Raw genomic sequence first — 9887 nt, 5'->3', positions numbered from 1 at the left:
TGGCTGGCGCCTTAGCCGGTTGAGCTATAGGCGCTGAGCCTAAGCCCAAGAGTTTGAGGTTGCTGTGGCACTCTACCCAGGGTGACAAAGTGAGATTCTGTCTCAAAAAAAAAAGTAACCTGGTTTCTTGTACCCTCAATGAATCCCCAACAATTAAAAAAAAAAAAAAAGAAAGAAAGAAAGAAGAAATACCCCAGGAAAGGCCAGATCAGGTATCACCTGGTCTCAAATGGAAACTGCCCCCTTGAGACTGAGAGTGTCACCTGCTGTTTTTGTCAGAAATGGGGCCTTGAGGGGCCATCTCCTTCTATTCTCACTGGGTCTTGCCAGCAAACCCCTGAGACAACACTGGGGACTCTGGGGCTGCAACAGAATGCATGCCACACATAGACGTCAGTAGCTCCTGGGCTATAATGTGGAAAGAATAACAGTAACTACAGCCTTGCCAGTTGTTGAGAGGATTAGATGAGAAGATATGGGGCAGTACTTAGCTCTTTCTTCAAGGCCTCGCCCCTTATTGGACATTAAAGGGCCTGTTCTGACCTTCCTTTGTTCTTAGCACCCCTCCGGTGTTGCTCCTGTGGTGCCCCTGGCACCCCTCTGTCTCAACAGCCAGGAATTCCTACAAAGAAAGGCTGAGTCTCATCCACCTCTGGGCTCCTGGCACTGGTCTGGCTTGGGAGGGATCTTGTACCAGTTCTTCAAGGGCCTTCCCATGGGCCCTGAGAGAATAGACCTCAGCAGAGGACTCCCTGCCAGAAAGCCAGGGAGGGGTGGCTGTGGGGTCAGTGACTGGTCACCTCTCCTCTTGTAGTACCAATGCTTCCCTCTCTCTCTCTTGCTGGTCTTACAGGTCTCAACGAGGCTGGGTGACACTCCAGAATGGGAGACAAGCCAATTTGGGAGCAGATTGGATCCAGCTTTATTCAACATTATTACCAGTTATTTGATAATGATAGAACCCAACTAGGCGCAATTTACGTAAGTCTTCAGCTCTAGGACCAGAATAGGACCCCGGGGGTAGATTTGTATGTTGGGCCAGTTCACAAGTTCTGGAAGCCCTTGTTGGACTGGTTATACCTCTCTATCTGACTTTTTGTCCATGGGACAGAGGACCTGAAATCCAGCCTAACTGTCTGGTCCATACTTTTACGTCTGTCATCTTCCATTATGTGTGGAAATTCTGGTGTTCTGGGCTTGCCATTGCACGTGATCAGCATCTCGTCAGGGCATGTGGTCCTAGGAGGGCCTCTGTTCCAGATTATACAGCAACAGGCAGAGGCTAGAGCTCATGGTGTCCTCTGGAGGCAGCAGCCATGAATATTTTCAGCGCAAAGCTGAGCTGTTCTGGAGGCCCCAGCTCCAGCTTCATTTTGGGACAAAAAGCTTTTGAATGCTTCAGGGAAACAAATGGTATGACCTTTAAGAAATGCTTCTGTGCAGCCATTATTTGCTGTTATTTTAATGATGTTCATATACACCAAGAATTACTTGTACTTGACCTACCCAAGATGTGGTCACAGAAATGTGAGTGATCAGGCAGGGTGGGGCAGGAGTTTTAAGAGCACAGTTACAGAGCCTAGCTTGAGTGGTCTTTTGTGTCTGCTTCCAAAAAGTTAGTCTATTCTGAAATTTTGAAAAAAAGAAAGGAATCTGGGTGGGGCCTGTGGCTCAGTAGGTAGGAAGCCAGCCCCATATACCGAGGGTGGTGGGTTCAAACCCGGCCCCAGCCAAACTGCAACAAAAAATAACCGGGCGTGTGGTGGGCGCCTATAGTCCCAGCTACTCAGGATGCTGAGACAAGAGAATGGCCTAAGCCTAAGAGCTGGAGGCTACTGTAAGCTGTGATGGCACATCACTCTACTGAGGGCAATAAAGTAAGACTGTCTCTAAAAGAAAAAAAAAGAGGAGAATCTTACCAGTGGAAGACCAAATCTAGTACAGATATTATTTGATTGTCATTATCATAGTAGAGAATTTTACAAAATTCGAACTGATCTGACTCTAGGGTCTTATCATTTCTGCTTCACTGTCTCTTAATTAAGGCAGGTCTGATCCAGAGGAGAGAGATAGCAGGGTCCTAAAAGAGCACTTAATATTTATTGTTTCATAATCTTCAACACATTAACCCTTTGAAGATTAGGAAATAGACCCAGAAATCAAAGTAACTTATCTAATGTCACAGCAGATAAGTGTGAGGCCCTTTTGATTTCTGCCTCTGAAGAGAATTGGGAATGGGGTACTAAGCTAGGGTTGCATGTGGGCTTTTGACACTTGGTGGTAGGGTGACCCCAGACTAGACCATAAGAGGCCTTGTCACCTTCCTTCTCTCACTAACTCAATAGGTGCCCAGAAGACTAGCTCAAAGGGCCATGGTGGAACTCTGCCTGGGTCCTGGATATGGTGATTAACAAATGGAATGTTTCCACGTTATTTCTGATGAATTTTCTGGGACTGATGTTGACTGATCACCCAGTAGGATGGCATTTTGCTGCTCCTTGACCACATATGGCTGTCTTAGGGCCTGCCCATATCAGAGCCATATGACTTTTTTTTTTTTTTTTGAGATAGCATCTCACTTTGTCACCCTTGGTAGAGTGCTATGGCATCATAGCTCACAGTAACGTCAAACTCTTGGCCTCAAGCAATCTTCTTGCCTCAGTTACTCACTTTTGGTAGAGATGGGGATCTCACTCTTACTCAGGCTGGTCTTGAACTCCTAAGCTCAAGAAATCCACCTGCCTTGGTCTCCCAGAATGCTAGGATTATAGGTATGAGCCATCACGCCTGGTTCCATATGACCTCTCGAATATGAATGGGAAATGAACTTAAAAAGCATATTTTATTAAATCATCTTTCAGAGTATGTGACCATGTGATTATGAGGCATAATTAAAGAAGTTGTTAAACTTTGGGAGCTATAGTCAGTCTCCTTTTTATAGTCTGAAAAACTGAAGTGTGGACCTATTTCCCCAAGCAAGAGACTATTTAGTCTTGCTTTGTTGCCCAGGTAGAATGCAGCAGCAGCATCGCAACTCACAGCAGCCTCAAATTTCTGGGCTTAATTAAGCGATCCTTCTGCCTTAGCCTTGCAAGTAGCTGGGACTATGGGCATTAACCATGACACCCAGCTAATTTTTCTATTTTTTTTATAGAGACAGGGTCTCACTCTTGCTCAGGCTAGACTCAAACTCTTCAGCTCAAGCTGTCCTCCCACCTTGACCTCCCAGAGAGAATGCTAGGATTACAGGCATGAGCCACTATGCCCAGCGTTTTTGTTTGTTTGAGACAAGGCCTCTATTGCCTAGGCTGGAGTACAAGTGACACAGTTATAGCTCACTATAGCCTCTAGCTCCTGGGTTCAAGTGATCTTCCTACCTCAGCCTCCCAAATGGCAGGAACTACAGGCAGGTACCACCATGCCTGGCTAATTTTTACTTTATGTAGAGATGGGGTTTTGTTGTATTGCCTGGCCAGTCTTGAACTCCTGGGTTCAAGTGATCCTCCCACCTCAACCTCCTAAAATTCTGGAATCACAGGTGTGAACCACCAGGTCCAGCCCCTTTTCAGAGTCTTTCAGGACCTTAGAGAAGATTCTTGTGTTCTGAGGCCCCAACCCTCAGGTTCTGTGTGTTTTTCAGATTGATGCGTCATGCCTTACGTGGGAAGGACAGCAATTCCAGGGAAAAGCTGCCATTGTGGAGAAGTTGTCTGTAAGTAAGGGCCAGAGTTGGGGTGCAGGTATCTCCCCCACCCCTTCTGGCTTTAGTTAACCCCCTCTTTCTCTTGCAGAGCCTTCCGTTCCAGAAAATCCAGCACAGCATCACTGCACAGGACCATCAGCCTACACCAGATAGTTGCATCATCAGCATGGTTGTGGGCCAGCTTAAGGTAATACTGTTGCCACAGTACTAGGGAGGAGTGGGCAGGCAGAGGAGATCCCTGTGTCCCTCCTTCCCCGTAGATGTCCCTTATCAAGGAACACCCAGACAAAGTGACTGTCTAGAACAGCATAGTTCAGTACCATAGATAGCCATTAGCCCCATGTGTAGTAATTTTTAAATTGCATTAATTAAATAAAATTGAAATTTGTTCCTCATTTGTATTAACCATATTTAGAGTGTTCATAGTCTTTTGTGTGTGGCTACCTATTAGACAGCTCAGATATAGAATATTTCTGTTATTGCAGAAAGTTCTAATGGCGCACACTAGTCTTGATCCTTTTTGGAAAAGGAACAAGAAGTATAGGGCACCTCTGGGCTCTTGGGCTATCCAGAGGTATAGTAGATGGGCAAGCTGGGTCCCTTACTGGAAGCCATGCTCCCATTCCCTAAGCTAGCTGCTGGCTCCTCACCTCTGAGCAAAGCTAATTCCTAAAATTCCTGTTTTTCTTGGCATTTTCCTTTTCTTGAAAGACCTGTTGTCCTCAAGCCTTCCTGTGACCCCTCAAACCCTCAAGAGCTCTCCAAAGAACTTGTTATCCTCCAGCACACTAAAATCAGTGTCTCTGTCTCTAAAAAACCCTTTCTTTCCAAAGCAGGACAAATTGGCTGCCCTTTGGCCAGGGTCCTTGCCCTTCTGGGTTTATGTTATGGCAGGACTCACAATAAGAGGCTCAGTCTTTCTTCCCTAGGCTAGCTGGGGCAGGGCTTCCTGAATCCAATGTGGGTGTTAAAGGAGGGCACACCAGTATTCTGCAGTGGACACAGAGGCACCTGTCTATGGGGCTAGACTTTCCAGTTTCTCCTGATTGTTCAAGATGCTGTACCTGGATCCTGTACCTAAATAGGCACAGAACTGAAGAGGTCTCTCCAGGGAGCTCAGTACCCTAAGCCCTGTCCCCTTCCACCTGGCTTCAAGTTCTTCCTGGTGTTTCTGTCCAACTTAAGTTCTCAGATTAGTGATTTGCCCCCTTGCGGGTGATAATTCCCAAAAAATAGATGATGTTAGAGGTAGTGCTGGTTAGCTGGGCCCCTATTTCAATTAGGCCTCGTCCTGGTTTTCTGCAGTTTGGCTAGAGGTTCTTGCCTTTCTTTTTTCATCGCAAATGTTATGTATTACATGACAGGAAATAGATCACCAATGGTGATGCTATGTTTTTTTCCCCTGTAGCGCTGCAATCACATTGTGAACTTGGTTTGAGCATTTCTCACATACTTGGCCACAGTCTGTATTAGCAGTAGTTACTCCTTCTTTGACTGACAGGCACTACCAAACACTATGATTGTTTACAGTTTTTCGATACTTTTACTTGGTAAATACTATGGGATTCTTTTCAAAATTTTGATTACTTGTGCCCAGAGACATGTGCTTGGAGGCAGGTCTGGTGGATTTTTCTGCAGCTTTAAGTGCCTGTGGCACTGTGAGCCACATGTGTGCCCAGTACATTGTTTCATACGTTATATCAGTTCACATTCACCAGTATTCTTTAGCTATAATGGAATTTGAGTCCAGAACAGTAGGGTCTGATCTAAATCCACATTCTTTGCCTTGTTCCCCTACCACTGGACTCCTTTCCTGTTCCGTGGACCCCCTTACTGAGTCATTTTCTTTCTCCTCACAGGCCGATGAAGATCCCATCATGGGTTTCCACCAGATGTTCCTATTAAAGAACATCAATGATGCTTGGGTTTGCACCAATGACATGTTCAGGCTTGCCCTGCACAACTTCGGCTGACCTCCTCCTAGCCAGGCACTCATGCTGTTTCCTCCTCCCTCCTCTTCCCAGTACTATTCACACTCCTGCAGATGCTCCAAATATCATACACAAATGAGCAAGGCTGCGGTGGAAGTGAGTGCAGTGCGCTGCTGCCACCGAGGTGTTGTGCATGATGTTTGGACGCTAGACTAGTTGCATCTGACAGGAGAAGTTTGTGTTGTTACCAGCGCATGCCTTGGAAAGACTTAAGTAATGCAAAAGGTTGTCCTTTTTTTTTTTTTTAATCTACTGACAAGTTGCTCTAGTAACCCAAAGAAGTGAAGGAGAAAGCAGCTGCCTCACCGCCCAGATATTGATTTGTTCAGATGTTTCAATGCCTCATGATACAATAAAACCACAAAATTTTCTTAACAGTTTAAATTGTTTTAATTAGTTTACTAGTTGGCTGGGCATTAGTAACTATCTTGACCCATTGTTTGTCATGTCTTACCCTCCCACTTCAGCCCCCTTTGTAATACCTGTTGCAAGGAGAAAACTGCTGAAGCAACATTCCCAGCTAGCTTCTCTCAGAAGCCCTGGAGGGCAGAGTACCCTCCACAACCCACCTGGTCTTGGGAAAGTAGACAGGAAGAGCTCAGGTCTGGCCTGAACCTTCTTTTGTATTGAAGCCTCTGTAGTCAGTTCTGATACCTTCATGACCTCTGCCCTGTATAGGTTCAGGGCTATAGTAGCAGGAGAGAAGACCCGGAATCCTATTGAAGCTAGCGAGGCCTTGGCAAAAATGGCCTGTTAAGTTCAGGCCCTGTGGGCTGAGGTCTCAGCGTACTAAGGAAGTAGTCTACTCTATCCCCAGAGGGGTCAGGATCACATCTATGGTGCCCCACATACCCCATAGCAAGCAGAGGGCAGCTTGGATCCTGTATCATTGCTTCAAATAGCATTGCCTAAAGGCAGGTGCCAAGTCTGTTGCCCACAGAGCCAGACACGGTTTGCTTTTAGATTCAGAGCTATGGAAGAAGGCAGTCTGAGAGATTCATCCTGTAGGAGTTCTTACCCCTCAGACCTCTGCAGGACATTTCCATGTCTCCTCCCTCTTATTTCCTGCTTGGAAGCAGGTATACCCTCTGCCCTGTTGCTAAGTGGTGGATTGTTTTGCAGTTTTAAGTACACATAGCAGTGTGAGCTGCCATCTATTGGTATATCTGTGCCCTGTTCCCAGTACATCACACTGTCTTCAAATCCAGGGCAAGTCTTGCTTCTCAGTTTTGGGGACAGAGGCCTTGTGCAGTACAAATCTAGCTCCTCAGCTTTGAGACCTGTGGATGGTATAAAATCAGTAGCAAGGTAGCAACTGCAGGCTAGAACTAAACCCAGGATTTGGTCAATGCCCTGTTAGGGGTTTTAGGATTAGTGAGGCTGCCACAGCCTGACCTATAAAAGGATATCCTCCTCATGTCCCTCTATGGGTAGAGGCTAAGGACTTCCTCAGACCCCACAGTTGCCTGGGTACACTGGGCACACTTCTAGGTGGTTTGCTGTTTGAGAGGACAGCATGCTCAGGAGATTGCAGTGGGACTGATCTCTAGGCTGGTGTGTATTTGGGGAAGTGGGGGTGGGGGAGAGGTAGACACTAACCTGCTGCCTCTTAAACCACCCTGTATAAAATCCGCAATACAGCTTCTTCCATGTACCTGTGCCTGAATTGTCTGCAATAAAGAGGAGTTTGTAAAACTGGTTTGTTTTTTCCTACCTGAGAGTGTCAGATGGGACAGAAAGGGGGATGCTGGGGAAAAGCAGGGAACAGTGCGCTTTTGGTGGTAATTCACCCCTGCTCTTGCGATTCCTGGGTTTTATGGCTGGGTTACTTCGGACCTTGGGTTACTTAGACCTGTTTCCCAAATGGAAAACTGAGGGTCCTGCCAATTGGCTTACTTCTGAGGATCTGGGGGACCCTAGCCTGGGCGGCTGAGTTGATCCTGTCCTAGGGCCACCAGAGGCCATCCTTTGGGAGTGGGTATGGATCATGTAGTTTCTCCTGAAATGAGTAGGGCTTTGGGCAGTCCAGTGCGTGAACATTTGCTCTGTCTCTGTGGAACTTCCTGACCGGGTTGGCACAGGGGCGGGGCCGCCAAGGAGGACGGGCTCCGGCCGGGTTTTAGGCGTCCGCCCTTAGCCCGGAACCTTTCTTCTCCGGCCTTTGTAGGTTCCGGGAGCTAAGGCTCTTGGAGGCCGGAAGTGGAGGCGGTTGGTGGGGTTGGTGGGGCTCAGGGACGCGGCGCTGGTGGCAGTTTGCTGACTGCGGGTGGACTGAGTGTAGTGACCGGCATCCCGCTGTCTCGACCCGTTACGGCCAGGCGAGGCTGGGCGGAGCGCGGCAGCAGCGGAACGAACGCAGTGCGGGCGAGGCGCCCGCGGCTGGGCCCATGGCCTCCTGCGCGAGCATCGACATCGAGGACGCCACGCAGCACCTGCGGGACATCCTCAAGCTGGACCGGCCTGCGGGGGGTGAGCGGGGCTAGTGGGGTGGGCCCTCGATGAGCAGGCAGAAGGGTGGCGCAGGTCTGAACCGCTCTCAAGGCCTGCAGGTCCCTTAGGACCAGCTCTGAATCCTCCCAGTTGATGAGGGCGGATGGGGGTCGGAGCCCTAGATACCTGAGTGTACTCCTGAAGGGCGCAGACCCCTGGGTGAGAGCCCTCCCCATCCCAGCGCCGAGCCGTTCTGCCTTGTCCTTCAACGTTTCTGTTGAAGGTGAGGCTCCTTTTCAGAATCTGCCAGGCCCCTCTAGGTTCCTGGCCTCATGGTCTCTAGTATTCCTGGGACTCGCGCAACGCCCCTACACTTTAGTCATGGTTCAGAGACCTGGTCTCGGTTCTGTATACCGAATTCCTTAAACACTGTGCCGAAGAGCCACGCATCACCCTCTATAACTTGTTTTTCCTTTTGGAATGCAGACAACAGACCTGCTGTTCTGAACTGATTTCCAGGAGGAAAGTGTTCAGCCCCAATTCCTTGTTCTGGAAGAAAGACAAATCACAGATCACACATCTCTGACAGGATTAGGCTCCAAATAATCTGCGTGCTCTGATTTGTTCCCATTCATTCATATTTTACTTAGGCTCCTGCTGATGCCTCAGAACTGCTTTTGCCCTCAAGGAGCTCCCAGGACACAGAGAACTAACTGGGTGTAATATAATGTCATCAAAAGAGAGGAGTGTGTCGATACTGTGGTGGAAATGGGGAGGGTCGAGACTGTGCAGAGTACAGGTCTGAGAAAGGAGCCTAGGCTGGGTATTGTGAACAGGGCTTGGGTGTAATATGAACAGCATCCAAGGCACCTATGTAGAAGCTCCCTACTATGAAGAAGAAATAGCATGTGAGAAGGCACTAGTTTACTGGCAGGTTCAGGGATTTGTGAAAAGTTGTAGTGGTTGAAGGACTGGCTCGTGACAGTAGTATGGATGTGCAATGGCCACAGCTGAGAACTGATACTTCCTAAGACCTTATTTTTACACCTGCTGGGAGGCCCAAATTGGCTGCTTTTGGAAGTAGGCACTGGTGTTCGCTGTGGGCAGATTTAGGTAACCCCCACTATCTGAAAAAATCCACCTGCTGCCTAAGACCACTGGGCTTGCTCCCCCAGGCCTGGAATGTGTGCTTCCTTTACTCATGAGCTTGGCTTGGGCCTTTCATGCTCAGCAGCTGTTGTGCAGACTAGACTCCTCAGAGATTTGGTAGAGCCTGGCATGCCCAGCCATGTGTAGCCTGGGCTGCTGTTTGGGTGCAGAGAGAGTGGTCATCTTATCCCTGAGCAGCTAAGGTATCTTTGATCAAAGGAGGCTTTCCTTGTAACTCCTTGTATTGATTTGCACTTGATTTCCTTATTTGCCAAGAAGCTGTTGCTTGTCTCCTCTCACTGGAGGGCCAAGTGAGAACTCAGATTGTTTTGTGACTAGAAATGTGCTACGTTCCTGAACGTGGAACCCTAGTGTCAGATTGTTTTGTGACTACGTTCCTGAATGTGGAACCCTAGTAGATTGTTTTGTGAACTTGCTATGTTCCTGAATGTGGAACCTTAATGTCCTTGCCACCTGGGATTTTTTTGGCATGGTGTCTGAGTCTGTGAGAGTGTTGTACAAACAACTGAAATGCTGTTTTTCCTGACCCCACACCTACCCCATAGTTTCTGTCCACTTTGTTCAGTGTCTTTTGTTTGTTTGTTTGTTTGTTT

General features: G+C 47.9%; 2 protein-coding genes across 3 annotated transcripts in view; both read left to right on the top strand.

Moving 5' to 3' along the window:
• The window catches only part of NUTF2 (nuclear transport factor 2), a 21385-nt gene extending 15307 nt beyond the window's left edge, over positions 1 to 6078 (top strand). For both annotated transcript variants that reach the window (XM_003799381.2, XM_012811111.2), the window contains exons 2-5: positions 854 to 981; positions 3641 to 3712; positions 3792 to 3890; positions 5563 to 6078. In XM_003799381.2, the coding sequence (XP_003799429.1) occupies positions 883 to 981; positions 3641 to 3712; positions 3792 to 3890; positions 5563 to 5676 (384 nt within the window). In that variant the 5' untranslated portion in view covers positions 854 to 882 and the 3' untranslated portion in view covers positions 5677 to 6078. The remainder of the gene's footprint in view (positions 1 to 853; positions 982 to 3640; positions 3713 to 3791; positions 3891 to 5562) is intronic.
• A 1768-nt stretch (positions 6079 to 7846) lies between these two features.
• EDC4 (enhancer of mRNA decapping 4) overlaps positions 7847 to 9887 on the top strand; it is a 12273-nt gene continuing 10232 nt past the window's right edge. The window contains exon 1 of the mRNA XM_003799379.2: positions 7847 to 8163. Within this exon, the coding sequence (XP_003799427.1) occupies positions 8082 to 8163 (82 nt within the window). The 5' untranslated portion in view covers positions 7847 to 8081. The remainder of the gene's footprint in view (positions 8164 to 9887) is intronic.

The sequence above is a fragment of the Otolemur garnettii genome, unplaced genomic scaffold, assembly GCF_000181295.1.
Source record: "Otolemur garnettii isolate 467f Iridium unplaced genomic scaffold, OtoGar3 scaffold00151, whole genome shotgun sequence".
NCBI lineage: Eukaryota > Metazoa > Chordata > Mammalia > Primates > Galagidae > Otolemur > Otolemur garnettii.
The sequence above is the reverse complement of the archived record's forward strand: the minus strand, read 5'-3'. Positions and strand labels throughout refer to the sequence as shown.